The sequence below is a fragment of the Mustelus asterias genome, chromosome 12 (assembly GCF_964213995.1).
Source record: "Mustelus asterias chromosome 12, sMusAst1.hap1.1, whole genome shotgun sequence".
Classification (NCBI taxonomy): domain Eukaryota; kingdom Metazoa; phylum Chordata; class Chondrichthyes; order Carcharhiniformes; family Triakidae; genus Mustelus; species Mustelus asterias.
In genome coordinates, this window is record NC_135812.1 from 97,100,681 (window position 1) to 97,121,991 (window position 21,311).

General features: G+C 43.5%; 1 protein-coding gene across 6 annotated transcripts in view; it reads left to right on the plus strand.

The window, feature by feature from the left end:
* cyth1b (cytohesin 1b) overlaps positions 1–21,311 on the plus strand; it is a 254,482-nt gene that overhangs the window by 193,130 nt on the left and 40,041 nt on the right. For all 6 annotated transcript variants that reach the window (XM_078225678.1, XM_078225675.1, XM_078225674.1 and 3 more), the window contains exons 3-4: positions 13,466–13,530; positions 18,224–18,290. In XM_078225678.1, coding sequence (XP_078081804.1) covers positions 13,466–13,530; positions 18,224–18,290 — 132 coding nt within the window. The remainder of the gene's footprint in view (positions 1–13,465; positions 13,531–18,223; positions 18,291–21,311) is intronic.

Sequence of the window (21,311 nt, forward strand, 5' to 3'; positions counted from 1 at the left end):
ACTTAAAAATCAGATCAATGTATATTTCAAAATGTGTTTTTGACAGACATTCAACTTTTCCAGCTGAAGAACATAAACTTGTACTATTCATGTCAAGCTCCTCTCTTTGATGTGAATTCTAATGGTGTCAGAATGCAAAAAGACTGCAATAGTTATGATGGAATTTGAATGGTATTTGCAAATATTTGTTCTTTTTGTGTTACACTCAGAAAATAGTGTGCTTTGCAGTTTCTGATCTTCATCAGAAAATGTAAAGTAAATTAAATTTGTTTATTGGTCACAAGTAAGGCTTACATTACCACTGCAATGAAGTTGCTGTGAAATTCCCCTAGTCGCCACACTCCAGCATCTGTTTGGGTCAATGCACCTAACCAACACGTCTTTCAGACTGTGGGAGGAAACCGGAGCACCCGGAGGAAACCCACGCAGACATGGGGAGAACATGCAAACTCCACACAGACAGTGACCCAAGCCGGGAATCGAACCTGGGTCCCTGGTGCTGTGAGTGCTAACCACTGTGCCACCCCTGTTGTGTTTAGAACTGGTGAAAAATATTTGGTTGTGAAGGAGAATCCTAATCATATCAGGAATGGAATGATCTTGTGGGATGCCATTCCCAGTTTTATCTTTGGTGTGTCACATCAGTGTCATGTACAAGTGTTGCAATGATATTTTCCATAACAATTCAAAACAACTTGAATGATGTAATATCGAGTGTGCTTTTAATTAAAAAAGACAACTTTCCCCGAACACCATGGGTCTGATGATAAAAGTGCATGCAGTTGGAGCCTCTGCAAAGTCGCATTCTGTTACACCTACATCCAGTTAACCAAATACTTTGGTAATACTGGTTTTGCAAACAAAGTGGATTTGTTTAATGAAATAGTGAACCAAACACACTTTGGTGACATCAGCCAGTGGGAATTCCCTTGGAGCGTCCTCTTTGTTTACAAATCAACTAATTAAGGCGTTTTGAGTTGTATTTTAATCAGAACAAATGAGTGTGCAACTCCAAAGATTAGCCCGTGGATAAACACACTGAAACCATGAATTGGAAGTTATGTTAAATGTGAAAACGGTTTATTTATTTAATTGACCTGTATTATTTTTTGTATTATTTGGTATCGGTCTTTTCATAGTGTTAACACTCATGCCTTTGAATTAGAGGGTCATGTGTTCATGACACGTAATATACTTGAACAAATTATCTAGACAGACACTTTAGTGCACAATTGAGGAAATGTTGCACTGCTGGAATTCCCGTCTTTCAGATGAGATGTTAAATCAAGATCACATCTATCTCTCAGATGGTTATGAAAAATTTAATGCCATTGTTTGAAGCAGAGCTGGGGAATTTTGCTGGTGTGCTGGTAATTATCCCTCAACTGACGTGACTCAGATGTATTATCTGGTCATTAACACATTGCTGTTTGAGAGATCTTGATCTGCACAAATTGGCTGCTGTGATTCCCCGCATTACAATGCTTTGAAGTGCTGAACGAAAAGAGAAAATGCTGAAAAATCTCAGCATGTCTGGCAGCATCTTTGAAGTGTTTATTTGGCTGTGAAGTCCTTCAGATATTCTGAGGCCTCGTAAGTACTAAATAAATGTAAGTACGTTCTTTCTGTATGAAATAGAACTCATCTTGCATTTTATGATAATTAGTCAAGATTCGTTGCACTTTGAAGTACTGTAGTACAATAAATGTGAAACACTTCGAAATGTTTCGGAAATCCAATCAGGTGCTTCAGAAAAGCAGCTCTTTTCTTGCAAAAATATATTGTCTATCGTATAATAACCAATGTAACTATTCTAAAAGTATAATTGTATGACATAAAGAAAACATTACATTTTGTAATTGTATAAAATTAATGCTTGTACTCCAAAGAAAGGTAGATTGGCCCACAAGTCTTGTTGCAGTTATGGAGGAAGGAATTTGAGATTTTATTTTCTATCCCATGATCCTTATTCTTTTTTTCCATATGCGTATTTAGAATGTATTATTTCTTCATGTATCCAAAAACAATGATGCACACAGACCTAATTCTTTAATCAATTTGCACAGGTTGGGTTAGGATTCTTTTCTGATTTATCTTGTAGCACTGTGAGTTTAATTTATTTTATTTTCTGTTAAAGGCATTACCATGTATAAAAATATCAAGGATTAACACTATAAACAGCAATGTCTGAATTACTTTGTAGTTTGATTTGTGTTTGTGTGTATTTTCACACTTATCACCAACTGTGATGAAGATGTAAATGTTTTCATTTGTCTTTTCTGAAATTGTAGCACTAGGTTTTCAAATGAATTTAATTTTGAATAACAGCTTTTAACAGTTCAGAGTTTGTGACATTTGTGAAATCCTAAATCTACTGATTACCAATATTTAAATCCATTTTTGGACTGTACTAAAAGCTAGTTATAAATAGAAATGATACTGTGGAAATTAAAAAGTTCAGATTGAAGTTTCATAGTTTGGAAGTTAAGTTGTGCAGACGTTAAAGTGTTTAAATTTAAAAATCATGCTTTCTCTGTACAGCAGTGGAAAATGTTTATCAGCTTACTGACCTTCAAAAGGAGTCAGTCTCTGCTATTTTTTCACAAGCCCCCATAATATTTTCTTTTTTCGGCCTTCACTAGTGTGAACAAAACCAGATTTTTTGCATAACAAATACGAAAGGCAAGATATGAGGATATGCTATGCAAATGAAAGATTAGCAGAAGTCAATTTTTTATCGAATGAGAAAAGGCAAAAGACCAGCATTCAATTGGCAAATATGTATGTCAATGAAAGATGTGAAAAATCTCTTGTTCCTGATTTGCTGTAAATTAGCTATAACTGCTGAGCTGTTTCTCTGTAACCTCAGAACTGCTCTGGTCATCTGGTGTTGACCGTTGAGAGTTCTCCTTATGCACAAGTAATTAAAGATCTTGCATTGGATGCATGGTGACCAGCGCTGTTTGTGTTAATAGTCAACTGAGTGTGCCTTTAGATTGCTGTTACCCAAGAGAACGCTAACAATACTGAAACATTAACAAACTCTAATGACTTTAAAAACAAGCTAATATTTTTATTAAGATAAAGGTAAAATACTTTTGTTCACACTCTCGGTGGGTGAGCATCTTGGGGATAGCGATCATAATTCTATCTCCTTCACGATAGCATTGGAAAGAGATAGGATCAGGCAGGCTAGGAAAGTGTTTCTCTGGAGTAAAGGGAAATACAGTGTCATCAGGGAGGAAATTAGACGGGTAAATTGGAAGGAGGCATTCTTGGGGAAAAGTACCGAAGGAAAGTGGAGGATTTTCAAGGAATGTTTGTCTGGAGCTCTGCATGACAACGTTCCGATGAGACAGGGGGGTGTTGGTAGGGTACGGGAACCGTGGTGCACGAAGGTTGTGATGAACCTGGTGAATAAGAAAAGAGAGGCGTACAGAAGGTTCAGAGAGCTAGGAGGTGTTAAGGATTTAGAGGAGTATACGGGATGTAGGAAGGAGCTTAAGAAGGAAATTAGGAGAGCGAGAAGGGGTCATGAGAAGACCTTGGCGGGTAAGATTAAGGAGAATCCCAAGGCTTTCTACAAATATGTCAAGAGTAAAAGGATGAGATGTGAAGGCATAGGACCCTTAAAAGGTGAAGGGGGAAAAGTTTGTGCGGAACCGTTAGAAATGGCGGAGGTGCTTAATGAATACTTTACCTCGGTATTCACGGTGGAAAGGGATCTGGGTGGTTGTACTGCTGGTTTGCGGTGGACAGAAAGGATCGAGCATGTGGACATAAAGAAAGAGGATGTGTTGGAACTATTGAATGGCATCAAGGTTGGTAAGTCGCCGGGACCGGATGGGATGTACCCCAGGTTACTGTGGGAGGCGAGGGAGGAGATTGCGGAGCCTTTGGCGATGATCTTTGCATCGTCGATGGAGACGGGAGAGGTTCCGGAGGATTGGAGGATTGCAGATGTGGTCCCTATATTCAAGAAAGGGAACAGGGACAGCCCGGGAAATTACCGACCGGTGAGTCTAACCTCAGTGGTTGGTAAGTTGATGGAGAGGATCCTGAGAGACAGGATTTATGATCATCTAGAGAAGTTTAGTATGATCAAAAGTAGTCAGCACGGCTTTGTCAAGGGCAGGTCGTGCCTTACGAGCCTGGTTGAGTTCTTTGAAAATGTGACCAAACACATTGACGAAGGAAGAGCGGTGGATGTGGTCTATATGGACTTCAGCAAGGCGTTCGATAAGGTCCCCCATGCAAGACTTCTTGAGAAAGTGAGAGGGCATGGGATCCAAGGGGCTGTTGCCTTGTGGATCCAGAACTGGCTTGCCTGCAGAAGGCAGAGTGTGGCTGTGGAGGGGTCTTTCTCTGCATGGAGGTCAGTGACCAGTGGAGTGCCCCAGGGATCTGTTCTGGGACCCTTGCTTTTTGTCATTTTCATAAATGACCTGGATGAGGAAGTGGAGGGATGGGTTGGTAAGTTTGCTGACGACACCAAGGTAGGTGGTGTTGTGGATAGTTTGGAGGGATGTCAGAAGTTGCAGCGAGACATAGATAGAATGCAAGACTGGGCGGAGAAGTGGCAGATGGACTTCAACCCGGATAAGTGTGTAGTGATCCATTTTGGCAGATCCAATGGGATGAAGCAGCAGTATAATATGAAGGGTACCATTCTTAGCAGTGTAGAGGATCAGAAGGACCTTGGGGTCCGGGTCCATAGGACTCTTAAATTGGCCTCGCAGGTGGAGGATGCGGTCAAGAAGGCGTACGGCGTACTAGCCTTCATTAATCGAGGGATTGAGTTTAGGAGTCGGGAGATAATGCTGCAGCTTTATAGGACCCTGGTTAGACCCCACTTGGAGTACTGCGCGCAGTTCTGGTCACCTCATTACAGGAAAGATGTTGAAGCCATTGAAAGGGTGCAGAGGAGATTTACAAGGATGTTGCCTGGATTGGGGGGCATGCCTTATGAGGATAGGTTGAGGGAGCTTGGTCTCTTCTCCCTGGAGAGACGAAGGATGAGAGGTGACCTGATAGAGGTTTACAAGATGTTGAGAGGTCTGGATAGGGTAGACTCTCAGAGGCTATTTCCAAGGGCTGAAATGGTTGCTACGAGAGGACACAGGTTTAAGGTGCTGGGGGGTAGGTACAGAGGAGATGTCAGGGGTAGGTTTTTCACTCAGAGGGTGGTGGGTGAGTGGAATCGGCTGACGTCGGTGGTGGTGGAGGCAAACTCGTTGGGGTCTTTTAAGAGACTTCTGGATGAGTACATGGGATTTAATGGGATTGAGGGCTATAGATAGGCCGAGAGGTAGGGATATGATCAGCGCAACTTGTGGGCCGAAGGGCCTGTTTGTGCTGTGGCTTTCTATGTTCTATGTACTGTGGATGCTGGAATCTGAAGCAGAAAATGCTGGAAAATCTCAGCAGGGCTGACAGCATCTGTAGAGAGAGAATAGAACCATTGTTTGGAATCAGGATGACCGTTCATCAGAGCTCTGCAAGATATCTGAGTATGTAAATTTCCAAGCTGATACACGACTAGGAAAGATCCAAGAACTTAAACTAGGTGTCCTGCCCGAAGATTCTGGGTTTATCCAAGTTAGATGGACAAGAATTAAAAATGGAAGTAAATATAGGAGCTGCTGTATTACTTATCCCAGAAAGCATATACAATCTGAAGCTAAAACACTTACCACTAAAACCTTCAAATGTAATCCTGCAAACTTATACTGAGGAGGGATACTGTGGTGGACCTCAGTTGTGCCTTTGTCCTATATGGACCACCGTTGTGTGTGTTTGTCATACCTGGACACATCCCCTTCCAGTTTGGTTCCTCCCCTCAGCACCTAGTATAAAGGTGGCTGTCTCCTCCCCCTTGTTCAGTCCAGGTCGGCTAATTGTTGGGATCTGCTCCTGATTCTGTTGTGAATAAAAGCCTACACTTATATTGGCATATCGGTAGTCTTTCGCCTTATTGATAGCGCATCAATTTTATTCACAACAGTTACTAGTATGGAGCAGTTTCTAAAACCCGACAAGTTAGCATTAGACCCTCAAGAGGTTGGAGCCTCTGATAAATTTGATCATTGGTTGGACTGCTTCGAAGCATTCGTCGACACCGCTACGGCCATCGACACCGACGCTGCTAAACTCCACGTGCTCCGCGCCCGGGTAAGCGAAACTGTCTATGGAATCTTCCAGGACGCTGCTACTTACGCGGACGCTATCGAACTCCTAAAAGGGCAGTTCCGAAAGAGCCCTAACGTGGTTTACGCCAGACACCTCCTAACTACCCGCAAACAGCAGCCAGGAGAATCGTGCGCCCAATTTCTGCACGCCCTGCGAGTCCTCGCCCGAGCATGCGACTGTAAGGCTGTTTCAGCAGCTCAGAACACGGAGGATCTGATCCGCGACGCCTACGTTGCGGGCATGGAGTCTACATACATCCAGCAGCGTCTGCTGGAACAAGATGACCTAGACCTCCGGAAAACGGCCATGATGGCTGAAACGTTAGAAGCAGCCTCCCATAATCTCGGGTCTTACCTTGGATCCCGTTCCACCGACGGCTCCACTGCGACGGCTGCTCCAGCAGGGCCCAAATGTTACTTTTGTGGCCTCCCTAAGCACCCTCGGCGTCACTGCCCGGCAAAGGACGCGATTTGCTCCGGATGCGGTAAGCTAGGCCACTTTGTTAAAGTCTGCAGAGCAAAGCCGCTTCTGAAGACTCGTGGAGCCATGTGTGCTCCGAGGGCGCGGCCATCTTTGATGCAGGCGGCGGCTGCGCGCGAATCGCCATCTTTGATGCGGTCACCGGAAGTGCGGGAATCACCATCTTTGATGCGGTCACTGGAAGTGCGGGAGTCGCCATCTTTGAGACTGGCATCAAGGCAAGCTGAGCAGGAAGCTTCATCCGTGACGTCATCAGACGGCGACGAAGATGGATTCTTCTTTAATTCAACAGTGGCATCGATTTGCCTGGACCAGTCGCAGCCACATCAACTCTCCAAGTCCATAATGGAGATCAAGGTAAATGGTTATGCAGAAAACTGCCTGTTTGACTGTGGGAGCACGGAAAGTTTTATACACCCTCGCACAGTGCGTCAATATGCCCTTCCCGTGCGACCCTGGAGCCAGACCATCTCCATGGCCTCGAATTCTCACTCAGTGGAGGTCCTCGGGTGCTGCTTGGCGACGCTGACGGCACAGGGCACAGTCTACGAGCGTTTCCGGCTCCTCGTGCTGCCGCGACTCTGCGCAGCTGTACTGTTGGGGTTAGATTTCCTCAGCCATCATAGAAGCGTCATCCTGCAGTACGATGGCCCTTATCCCCCGCTCTCCGTCTGCAAGGCGCCGTCATGGCAGCGCCCCTCGCGCACCACCTGCAGTCTCTCGACCCTCAAGATCACCCCCCCCCCCCCCGTTATTTGATAACCTCACCCCGGATTGTAGGCCTATAGCCACCAAGAGTAGGCGCTATAGTGCGGATGACCGGGCCTTCATTCGGTCCGAGGTACAACGTTTGCTCCAGGAAGGGATTATCCAGGCCAGCACCAGCCCCTGGAGGGCGCAAGTGGTCGTAGTTAAATCGGGGGAGAAACACCGCATGGTGATTGACGACAGCCAGACCATAAACAGGTATACCCAACTAGATGCATATCCTCTTCCCTGTATCGCGGACATAGTCAACCACATCGCGCACTATAGGGTTTTTTCAACGATCGATTTGAAATCGGCTTACCACCAGCTCCCTATCCGCTCGGAGGATCGCCCATACACTGCCTTTGAGGCGGATGGCCGCCTCTACCAGTTCCTCCGAGTCCCCTTTGGTGTCACCAATGGGGTCTCAGTCTTCCAACGGGCCATGGATCAAATGGTGGACCAGCACGGACTACGGGACACTTTCCCGTATCTGGATAACGTCACCATCTGCGGCCATGACCTGCAGGACCATGATGCCAACCTACAAAAATTCCTTCGTACGGCCACTCTCCTGAACCTCACATACAATGAGGCGAAGTGTGTTTTCCGGACACGCCGCCTCGCCATGGGTACGTGATAGAAAATGGTGTCCTTGGCCCCGACCCAGCCCGTATGCGTCCCCTTATGCAGCTTCCCCTCCTTACTACCCTCAAAGCACTGAGGAGATGCCTGGGCTTCTTCTCCTATTATGCCCAGTGGGTTCCCCGTTACGCAGATAAAGCCCGTCCGCTCCTAAAATCGACCTCTTTTCCCCTGGCGGAGGAGGCCTGTCGGGCCTTCGATGACATCAAAGCGGACATCGCGAAGGCCGCGATGCACGCTGTGGACGAATCCATCCCATTCCAAGTGGAAAGTGATGCGTCTGACTTTGCCCTAGCTGCCACCCTTAACCAGAGGGGCCGTCCGGTGGCCTTCTTTTCCCGGACCTTATAAGGCCCTGAGATTCGACACTCCTCGGTCGAGAAGGAGGACCAGGCCATCGTGGAAGCCGTCCGGCACTGGCGCCATTATCTCGCGGGCCAACGATTCACCTTAATTACGGACCAGCGGTCAGTTGCCTTCCTGTTTAACACCAGGCAAAAGGGCAAGATTAAGAATGACAAGATCTTGCGGTGGAGGATTGAGCTCTCCACCTACAGATATGACATCATGTACCGGCCCGGGAAGCTCAATGAGCCCCCAGACGCCCTGTCCCGTGGATCATGTGCCAGTGCCCAACTAGACCAGCTACAGTCCCTCCATAACGACCTCTGTCACCCGGGTGTCACCAGATTTTTCCATTTTGTCAAGTCCCGTAACCTGCCCTTCTCCCTTGAGGAAGTCCGGACGATTACCAGGCAATGCAGGGTCTGCGCTGAGTGCAAACCGCAGTTCTACCGGCCAGGTAGGGCGCACCTTGTAAAGGCCACTCGCGCGTTCGAGCGCCTTAGCGTTGATTTTAAAGGCCCCCTCCCCTCCTCTAACCGCAATGTTTATTTCCTGAATATCATTGACGAATACTCACGTTTCCCTTTTGCCTTCCCCTGCTCGGACATGACCACGGCTACAGTGATTCGGACCCTGAACAAGCTCTTCACCCTGTTCGGCTTCCCAGCCTATATTCATAGCGACCGTGGGTCCTCTTTCATGAGTGACGAGCTGAGGCAGTACCTGCTCGCCAAAGGCGTTGCCTCCAGCCGCACCACTAGCTATAACCCCAGGGGCAATGGTCAAGTAGAGCGGGAGAACGCAACCGTCTGGAAGGCCGTTCTATTAGCGTTACGGTCTAGGGGCCTTCCAGTCAGCCGTTGGCAAGACGTCCTTCCGGACGCATTACATTCCATTAGGTCACTCTTGTGCACAGCGACCAATACGACCCCTCACGAGCGGATGTTTTCATTTCCCAGGAAGTCCTCCTCGGGTACTTCGCTCCCGGATTGGCTGATGTCCCCGGGACCCGTCCTGCTTCGGAAGCATGTCCGGACCCATAAGGCAGATCCCTTGGTCGAGGAGGTCCAACTGCTCCATGCTAATCCCCAATATGCTTATGTAGCGTACCCTGATGGGCGGGAGGACACGGTTTCTGTCCGTGACTTGGCACCCGCGGGTGCCCCGGAGGTCACCACGTCCTTCCGCCCCACGGTCCCTGGTGTCGTCCATTCGGAGACTGCTACGCCTCTTCCCCCCTCAGTCCCTGTCCCCAATGTAGTGTGCCCAGAGCCTGTTGCAGCCCCCCACCCCCCAGCTCCGGTTCCCACTGTTCCCCATACGCCACCAGGGCCACAGCTCATTCCTCTCGCCCCTATGTACAGCTCGCTTGAGTCGCCGGAGCCGTCGCCACGCAGTACCCGACGACTGGACGGGACGACGGATCGGTCCGCTTCACACCACCCAGCGCCTTCTCTCGACGCTCACTGTACGGAGCCTGGGCCGACATCGCTCCCTGCTCGGACGACTCTGCGACCTGCACTACGACGATCGCGACGACGGATCAAGCCACCGGTTCGTCTGGACTTGTGATATTGTTTCCGCTTCACCCCCGTGTTGTTTTTTTTAAAAGGAAGGGGTGAATGTGGTGGACCTCAGTTGTGCCTTTGTCCTATATGGACCACCGTTGTGTGTGTTTGTCATACCTGGACACATCCCCTTCCAGTTTGGTTCCTCCCCTCAGCACCTAGTATAAAGGTGGCTGTCTCCTCCCCCTTGTTCAGTCCAGGCCGGTTAATTGTTGGGATCTGCTCCTGATTCTGTTGTGAATAAAAGCCTACACTTATATTGGCATATCGGTAGTCTTTCGCCTTATTGATAGCGCATCAGATACATCATGGTCCAAGTAGAAGCTAATGGTCAATCAGCAGAATTGCCTCTGCACATAGTGAAGGGAAATTCTCCTGCACTCTTTGGAAGAGCGCGGTCACACAAAATCAAGCGAAACTGGGAAGCAATCAATAATTGATTGATAGCAAGAACATGCTACTGGTAAGCAGTTCAGCAAGGTACACTTGTCCCAAGCATGCCTCTAGATGAGGGTGGCAACTGACTCACAACAATTATTACCCATAACGGATTGTTCTGATATAAGTGCCTACTGTTCGGAATAACATTGGCACCGGCCATATTTCAGAAATCAATGGACCAAAATTTAAGTGAACTGAATGGTGTCCAGTGTCATTTGGACGATGTTCTAATCATAGGCAAAACTGAACAGGAACATTTCCACAGCTTAGAGGAAACATTGGAGCATCTAGAGAAGTACAACCTCCATGTGAAGAAAGAAAGATGTGAATTTTTGAATCACCTATCAGTTATCTAGGTCACGTAATAGACAAGGATGGCCTCCACAAGGAACCGAACAAAATGACAACGATCCTAGTTGCACCAAGACAAAACGTGTCGCAGTTGTGATCTTTTAGGCGTAATTGATTATCGTGGGAAGCTCATTCTAAACCTTGCAATACTACTAAAACCACTTCATACTTTATTGTGTGCTAACCAACAATGGAATTGGATGAAGGAGTATGAAGTACGTACAAAGGAGTTAAAGGCATGCTCAAGCAACCAAGGTATTGGCCCACTTTAACCCAGAGTTAAAAATTCAACTAGCATGTGTTGTCGCTCTATGGGGCGGGTGTTTTTTTAAATACTTTTCCAATTCAATCAAATCAAATCCAATTCAGAGTCTCAACAAGTTGAGACATTTCCGATCCAGGCTGACAAGACAGGGCAAGCGACCAAACCACCCTGTCCTGGGCCCGATCTACATGAGCCAAGCTGATTGGAGAAGGGGGAGGTTCCTCCTCCAAGACTTGGGCTCATTTGCATCTTAGCCAAAAGGCCGAGATGCCGCTTTTAAAAATTGCTTCATATGAAACATATGAAGCTTCAATGTAACCCAATGACCTCAACCAAGTGCAGCATCCTCTCCATACTACACTTGATCTTAGCCAAAAGGCCGAGATGGGGCGGGTGTTGTTGTGTCTCACGTTATGGCAACTGGAAGGAGCAGCCAATAGCATTCACATTCCAAACATTATCCAGCATGGAACACATTATGGTCAACCTGAGAAAGAAGCACTCAGCATAGATTTTTTGGTATTAAACAATTTCACCAGTACCTGTATGCCAAAGCAAAATTAACATCCACCAAAAAGACTCTTGTATTAATTGTACATATGTAGAAAATACTGGTAATAAAACTGATATTCATAATGAGTAATCATTAATGTTTAAAAGTTTGTTGTTGTACTACTGAAGTGAAAGGGGAGGGATGTTATGTATTGTAAAGCAGTGCATCTTTGTTTCGTCACATGATGTGCTGTGATGTCACCAGCGGCATTTGCGTTTTTCTCTCTTTTCCATATTGGACTTCAATCTGGCAACACTTTGTAAATAAATTTGCATCGAGTTGGTTCAAAATACACAATATGACACCTTATCGTGTTTTGTGTTGTTTGTCCTACCGGTCAAAATATTTAATATATAGCAATTGTGAGGATTTATTTCTTGAATAAGGGAGGCAAAAAACCATCACTAATTCTTTACACGTTTAATCAATGGTTTGCAAAATGCCTTTGAACTTTTGCCACCAAGGTTGGACTAGACATATGGGGTAAAATTCAACTAGGAGTACCCGCTTGATTTTCCTTTCTGTCGAAGTTAATTGATAGGAAAATTAGGCAGGTGTATAACAGGCATCCAATCTTCTCACTCTGGTTTCCGCTCCAGTTAAAGTTGAAAGTGACCTTAATTGGCTATGAAGTGTTAAAAATATATCTCATGATATATTTTCTTGGGTTCAATGAAAGTTAACATGCAGGTGCAACAAACAATTAGGAAGGCAAATGGTCGGTTGGTCTTTCTTGCAAGAGAATTTGACATGGGAGTAAAGAAATCTTGCTGCTGTTGTATAGAGCTTTGGTGAGATTGCACCAGGAATATTATGTTTTGATCTCCTTATCTAATGAAGAATATACTTGCATAAAGCGGGTGCATGAAGGGTCAACAGACAGATTCCTGGAATGACAGGATTGTCCTATGAGGAGACTGGCCGTGTATTCTCTAGAATTTAGAAGAATGAGAAGTGATCTCATCCAAGCTTACAAAATTCTTAGAGGGTTCAGTAGGGCAGATGCAGGAATGATATTTCCCTTGGTTGGGGGTTCAAGAACCAGGGGACACAGTCTCAAATGGTTAGGTCTAAGATCAGAAGGAATTTCTTCACTCAGAGGGTTATGAGTCTTAGAAATTTTCTACCACAGGGGACTGTGGAAGCTGAGTCATTGAGTATGCTTATGACAGAGGTCAATAGATTTCTGGATATTAAAGATAAGGGAATATGGGGATAGTGCAGGAAAATGGCAATCCAGTAGAAAATAAGCTATGTTCTCGTTGATTTGCAATGCAGGCTACATGGGCCAAATGGTCTACTTCTACTGTATTCTTAATTTTGCCCGTCAGTCCCCAAGCAGATATTGCATATCTTACAATCCAGGGTGTACTTTTTCCTGCTCAATATCCCAATTGTGGAATCCAGGGACTGTATCAGAGAACTCGTGCTTTGTACTGGAATGTGTTGCCAACTGATTCCCCTCCCTAGAGAGCAGATTGAATATAAGAGTAGCTCTGCTGTACATCTGAGGAATAACAAGATTATCTGGTTGAGTTTTTATTTGGTTCTTTGCAATATTATTTAATATTGGTTTGGAGCAAAAACTTGGTACAACATTGGACTATAATGAAATTTAAGTCACATTGAGCTGTGGTAACATGGTTATACTTAGCTGTCATTGTAGCTCCTCTCAACAGTAGTCACTACTTGCCACACATCCATGGGGAAGGTTTCCTCTGTATGGCCTTTGTCTATATCAAAATCTGTTACAATGAACTGAGGGAATATTGCCTCATGAATGTTCAGTTGCCATGTTTCGTTTATGCAGGACTTGTCTTGTGAACAATTTCATTTCATATGTTGTGATGCTGTTATTTATTTGATCTAATCCTTTTTCAGCGGCTGAAGGATGAGATAGCAGAGGTTACGAATGAGATTGAAAACCTGGGTTCCACAGAAGAGCGGTAAGGATTAATTTATTATCATTTATTTCATGCAAATTGCTAACACTGTGCTGGATGAAGATAGTGCCTATTTCTAATATTGCTAGGTCTGTTAGCATAATGTCTTGATCAGGGTTGGGGAATGGGGGTTAGCACCGTGGATTTTGGAGCTACAATTTATAGCACCCAATATGGTAATTACATTTATAATTTCAAATGTAAAGGTCCTGTCTCACTGACCTGCAATTTTCTTGCATCTGCATTCATTTACTGCCACACTTTGTTGAAAGTGTAGCAGAAACCTGTTTACCCGTATAAAAGGGGTTGTGTGTAAGGAAGTGTTAGCTCCTGATGCACCAACTAACATGGCATGGGGCAGGCTTGGTGGACCAACTAGTCTTTTCCTGATATTTCCTTGAAGTTATTACTGTAGAATTGCTGTGGCTTATTACAGATGGTGGTGTCTGGAGAAATCAATGGACTAAATGGCCATACCTCCAAATTTCTTAGGAAAAGAAACAAAATTGTTATGATTTGTGTTCACATCAAAAAAGCAATCTCCAAAGGTAGATATTGCCTCATCTAAATCAACTTCTATTTTTATGCATGGAGTGAATGGGACAGATATTTCTCAGAACTATTTCTCCTAACTATGGTGAAACCATAGATAAGTGAAAGATAATTGGTCTATTGAAAAATGATCATGGTGCTGGGGGCTAAATTGTGCTGATAATACAAATGGAAATAGGCAATGCACTATAATCATAATTCATAATATAGTTATGGGCAATTGTTAAAACTAAACTAAAATAATAAAGATTTCACACTTATGATCATTTTCGTATACAAATAATTACATTGCATTGCAAAATGCAGAACTCAATTTACAGAATAGAAATGGCAGGTCTACAGCATTCAACATTTTGTATTGAAGTCCCGAGGTCATATGTTGCCAAGAGCTGTTGTTTTGTGAAAGCTTTGAAAGGATTACCTGGTAAAATGGTGACTTGCAATAGGTCCATGTGTGCGAAGTGTTAGCATTGGATAAACTTGAAATTCCTTTAGCTGTACCATTTTCAGTAATTGCAAATAGCGCACACAGTACCAGAATTTTGTCTGAGCCACAGTGGTCTCGAAGACAGGCTCGAAAGCTGTGGGCAACCCTACCTTGGGAATTTGTGGGACCCCAGACTACATTCTCCACTTCCCCAACAACTAATTAGTTGCCATTTTGGGCTCATGACTTTAGAAAATGGGACAGTGCCCCCAGGAACTGTTGACCAATTGGAGAGCCTGCAGCTCTTTAGTCTTAGCATCACCTCTAGGAGTAGTGGATACTGCAGAGACTGCACCAGCAGTGAGGAAGCCATGGAACGATGCCATTCCTCCAACCAGTGAGTGCGGCTGTGGGTCAGTGGGGCCAGTCGAGCAAGTGCCGGGGAGGCGGTGGGGGGGATTGAAGTAGGGCAGTCCTTGCCACCACTCCGTGGGGCCTCTCCATGGGCCACAGTGTGTCTGATTAGTAGGACTCTACCTTCAGGGTTGCAAGAAGGCCATCAGGGTTTAGGAGGCAAGCTGCCCAGATGGTGGAGGGCCGACCTGTTGCTGGTAAAATGCTGCAGTGGTAGGGAGGGGAATTCCACCCCCCTTGCCTTTCCTCACTATTTAATTGCACCTCCCCCAAAAAATTGGCGCAATTCTCTCCTGTTTTTATGCTCATCCAGCAGTTAGAATTTTTTTGTAAATTCTGCCCTTTGTCAATTTTCTAACATTTTTGTAATATGTAATGTTCATCACAGTGTAATCACACTTTGTGATTAGTCGTTCTTTGAAATATATCTTAGAGCATGAAATAACTCACGTACTTCCATTTGCTTGGCTTCCTGTGGTGACTTGTGCACAGGGCACAAGATCAGTGTTGATATAAAAATTCCTTTGTTACACAGGGATAGTACAAATTCTGTTATTATAAGATAAGCAGCTTAAAATTCAGCATATGGTTTTGGAATGTGTTGAATCTCTAAAATCAACAATCTACTTGGACTTTCACAGTGAAAACTTTGATTAAAATGGTTTTGTCAGTAATAAAGAGAACATGTGGAAAGTTTATGCACCCATTAGTGAATTATGTTGTGGTTTTATCTACAGATTTCTAGTTCCCAGTATTTACAAGCATATTGTAGACATTAGAAATTAGTTTTTATCTTTTGAACATCACTGTTCTTGAAAAAATGATTCTGTATTGATCATAGAAAGATTTGCATTCTCCTAGGAGTCGATATTGAGGCATTTGTATAATTAAAGATATACCTTGTAAGGGACTGTTTTTCAAGCCAAATTAGTTTCTTAGCTTTAAAAGTAGCTACCGTGTCTCTTGTTAGCTGCATTTGAGCAAGTGAAAAGTTGTTTAGGCAGCAGAGTGTTCCTTTTAAATCAAGTTTCATTTACATTGAGGGGATTGAAGCTTAGCATATGGGGCCTTATGCTAAATTTGTTTCTTTTGTGATAGTTTTTATCTCCAACTTTTCACAGCTGTAAAAACTGGTCAATAGGAAATTATTGCTAAGCATTTCAGGCTTCAAAGCTATAATTTTCAAGATTTGAATAAGTTCCACAGATATAGAAAATGTTGATAACGGTGAGCTAGATTTGGACATCTGCAATAAACAGATGCAAGTAATCTGCAATTTTTTTAAGCTTTAAAATGCGGTTTGAAAGATAAACCCTAGGTCCTCTAACTTAACCAGGATAAAATATTCACGAGCAGAAATCTTTTTCAGCAAGAATTTAAACCATCATACATACACTTACGTAGAGCTTTAACTGCTCACCACCTCCTTGTGTACCCCTGATTTTCATCGTTTCAGAATTAGCAGTCATGTGTGAAACTTGTCTTGGCATAATGTGGTTCCCTTTACATTGGAAGTGTGGGATTGCTATCTTTATTGGTAACCATAGTGGAATTTGATGGTTGCTTTTTAACATCGATGCTGACCAGCAAAGCGCAGCATCTGACTACCCTGCAGTGCTGACGCGAATTGGAATGACCGTATATAATGTAACTTATTTTTTTATTTGTTTTGTAGTGCCTTATAAAGTTTAAAAAAAAATCTTTTTGCAATTTTCAGAAGTTGCTGTCTGAATTTAAACCATAGATAAAATGCTCTACAGGCATATTATTTCAAATCTGGGTTTGTCCCCAAACTGGAGATTTATAGAATGTGCCTGTATCAATTTACATCAATTTAGCGTGAAACAAAAACTCACTGGACAATTTGGCTAGGTGCTGCATTGATGTGGTGTGGTGCTGCACCAATCTATTCCTGCTGCCCCCAAACCCCCGCCCCTCCCCAGCGATCCTTGACCACACCTGACCCAGTTTGGCTTGAACTCTCCAACCCACAATCTGGCAAGATCTAATCAATATAAATGAAAATACAAGCACATAAGGATTAAGACCAGGTGTAGACCATTTGGCCCTTGGAGCCTGCTCTGCCATTTTACTTCAATTTTATCTTCCATCACTATCCTCATTTTACTTAACTCCCTTAGTATCCAAAAGTCTATTGATCTCTGCCCAACAACTGAACATTCATTGCCCTATAGGGCAGAGTACGCCAAGGATCTACAATTCTTTGCATGAAGAAATTTCTCCTCTGATTAGTCTTAAATCTTGAAATGAATTCAGGAGAGTTTTTATATCAATATGTGGAAGATCCAACCAGGGATGGCACAGTGCTGGATCCAATTCTGGGGAATGAAGCTGGAAAAGTGTTCAAGTAGGTCGTGGGGGAGTATTTTAGTAATAAACCGGACTGTGTTGTGGTCATTAAGTTTGTTATGGAAAATATGGACTTCAAAAAAACAATTTTGGATTGTGGGAAGTCAGATTTTATTAAAATAGGGCAGGATCTTGCCAAAGTAGACTGGGAACAGTTTTTTGTGGGAAGATCAGCAGCAGAGTAGTGGAGGCTGCCCGAAAAGGAAATGGGGAGAATGCAGGTCCAACATGTTCCCTTTAGGGTGAAATGTAGGAGCAACGAGCCCGGAGTACACTCAATGTCTAGGAATAGTTAGGATAGCAGGTGCAAAGTAAATCAGTGAGTATAGAAAATGCAGGGGGGAGCTTAAGAAAGCAATTAGGGGCGGCATGATGGCACAGAGAAAGATCAACTTAATGTGAGGTAGTCCCATTCAAATTTGATGGACTGGGCTTTATTCATGACCCTTTCTAGTTTCGTGTGGTCTTGGACAGAGCAGAAGCCATACCAAGCTGTGATACAACCGGAAAGAATGCTTTCTATGGTGCATCTGTAGAAGTTGGTGAGAGTTGTTGTGGACATGCCAAATTTCCTTAGTCTCCTGACAAAGTACAGGCATAGGTGGGCTTTCTTAACTGTAGCATCCAGATGGAGAGATCAGGACAGGTTGTTGGTGATCTGGACACCTAGAAACCTGAAGCTGTCGACCATTTCTACTTCGTCCCCATTGATGTAGACAGGGGCATGCCCTGCAATTCTTAACTAGAAGTGCAATATGTTTTAGTGCTACATAAAGTGATGATTTAGGTAAGTAAAGTTTATTGCGGTGTGTTGTAATTCCTTATATCCATTCATTTGACTTGTTAATTATGCCTTGATTAATATTCATATGAACAATATGTTTTTTGAAACTGCTCTTTTCAATTACCATGTAATTTTACTTTATTTTCTAGAAAAAGTATGCAACGGAATAAACAAGTGGCAATGGGCCGAAAAAAATTCAATATGGACCCTAAGAAGGTGTGAAATTGTATTTCTATTTTTTCAGGTTTTTGAGTCTAGATACAAGATATTGTTTTACCAAAGTTTTGTAATATTTTAGAGTTGCAGTGCCCTTAACAACTAAAATGGGCAGCAGTCCAGTGACCACTTGCTTTTTGACCTTGCTGTCTTCTATGGGACATCACTTAGCTTTCATTCAAGCATGAACATAAGGAAGTAATAAATGAGAATGCCATTTAATCTATCAGTGCTCCTTCTTTCAACAGCCCGTGCATGATGTGCCCTGCTATGGCATTCTTTAATCTCTTGAAGATTAATAATACAGGTTGAACATAAGTTTTTTTTTGCACAAAACTTGAAAGTCACAATTTCTCCAGCATTTCATGAAAACTTTAGTTAACAAATAGCACAAAACCAAATGCTTAGCATTTTTAAACTAATGCTTGACTGGTGCCAATAGAATAAGATTAAGGGAAATGATTTATGTATTTTTTCTAAATTGGGAAGGGATAAGCAACGATGCAGTTTATTGTTCTGATGAAATTTATTAGCTGCCCTCCAGGATAGGTTTACATTAAAAAAAGTGCTCTTCGTGGATCTCCTTCACATATAAATTCACCAAATTTTCACCAGTCCAGCAAGCACAGAAATGACAGCAAGATCAATAACTAGAACAACTTTTATTTCTCCATGCAGTACATACAGCCAAGAAGCTTTGGTGAAAATGTTGGTATTAAAAATAGGGAGATATCATAATTAGTATGTACATGAATGCACACTTAATGATCTTCAAGGGACAGCTAGGCATTTCCATCAACTTGAGCACATTTTCTTTTTTTCAAGATGTTTTTATTGAAAGTTTTCCATTTTACATCTACCACAAGACGTGACAAATTCCCATAATCTAGTACAGTACAGAGTAATCATTATTCCACATAATCATACAGAAGCGACCAGTGAATATTCATACAAATATTCAAATGATCAGTTATTGCAATCGGTGTCTCCTCTCGTATGGATAAATAGGGATACCAGAAAGGGTGGGGAATCTCAGGATAACAGTGTAAAACTATGAACACATGGCCCCATAATACACACCTTCCTCCAGCAGGTGACAGAGACAGAGCTACACAATATAGGGATCACTTATGGGGTAATATACAATCAACAGGGACATAACTCAACATCCCAGAACCTCCAAACAATAAAAGGATAACCCAGAAAAAGGGCAACATCAGGATACCATCATTGGTACAAGATGTGACGTGGCAGTGTACGCATTAAACAAGCAAGGATTCCTAAATCCTAGAACAACAAAATTACAAAAGAAAAACATGACCCTAATAGTTCTCAAGGAGATTTTCACAGTAACTTCATTGCAGTGTTAATGTAAATTTACTTGTGACACTAATAAATAAGCTTTAAACTTTAATGGGGGATTCTCCTCGCCCACAAAGGCCATACCAACCACCACTGTACTAAACCACCTACCCACTGCCCTGCTGTGGCGCTACTCATCTTAATTAAAAAATAAAGCGAAGAGTATTAAAGATTATACTCCCTCAGTGTAAATACATGGATTACAGCACATAAAAACAAACCAGGTAAATACCGCACAACCTTCATGCTATACACCCAACTCAACATATTCCTCAATGGAAAAAAGGAGACCATAAACAATTAAACTATGGCCTCCTTTGTTCCATCGCTGGAGCACGCTGGTGGAGAGATGCCATCAAAAAGTAAAAAAAGACTATCCTGATGTATAACAGGCGGCCAATGTCGCTATGTTCATACATCATACACCCTTGTCAGGATAAAAGACAATATCACAAAATCAGGATTACAATCTCAAGGGACAAAGTTGAGGATTAATTATGAACTGCAGAATAAAATAACGTGGCTTGAAACAGTCAAAGCCATGACAGGATTGTCAAGCAACATCCAGGATCCATCCAAACTTTCACGTAAGCCTCTGCACCTCTGTCATGTCATCGTCCTGAAGCCCCAGCAAAGACAAACCTAGGATCCAATGGTTGGCAAGGGTCCGACACATCTGGCCCCCTCCAACCTTTGTTGGCGAACACCAAAGACAAGACAATGCAAGACCAGTGGTTGGAGTCTTCACCCGATCCCGAGCCTCAAAGACTGGATACAATTTGCTTCATCAAAGTCGAGGCACCCAGCCCTCAAATTGAGATTGTGAAAGCATGGCAGCAAATTCTCAAATTCAGCTGGGAATTCATCCCCAGTACTCCTCGGGAGACAGGGCGCACGGATATTCCTTCTCTGGCCCCAGCTCCCTGAGTCAAACATGATGTACGACACAGCATGCAGCAGCATTTCCAAGGACTGAAAGTGAGCCCCCACCAAGGAAACTGCCCCTCAATAGACAGGATTCTATTCTCTGCTTCATCTATTCTCTTTAGGATATCTTGCAGTTCATCAATGTGAGCACCAAAAAATCTGTGCCGTGGTGCTGAGACTGTCATCCATAATTTTACTCATAATGGCGGCCATCATCTTGATGCCAACAGCATAATCGAAGTGCAGGCCTGCTCACCAGTGAGAACTGCCACTGGGAACTTTACAATTAACAGTACCCTGGCCTTCTCCGACTGCCGTGATCAAATAAAGACTTTTTTTGACTTCACTCCTCTTCCCTTCTCCGAAATTAAACCAGGATCTTCCAGGAACATAGATTATATACATCAGGATTGGATAATTATGGATTGTGCATCAAAATGAAAAAATGGATTAAATACGAATAGCGCCAGAGCTTGCGAAAATGTAGCCGCTCTCACGCTTACATCACATGACCCCTCCATCCCCTGACACTGTTGCATTCTTGACTTGAATTTATCACAACATTTCAGGCTGCAGAAGGTACACTATCTCTGCAATACTATACTATCTTATTATGTTGAGAGGCATGATCATACTTTGAAATCTTGAGAGATTTGTACCTGTTACAAAGCATGTATCTTGTAAAAGCCGCATTGAATCAATAGAGGATATGTAATGTAATCTCACTCTGAC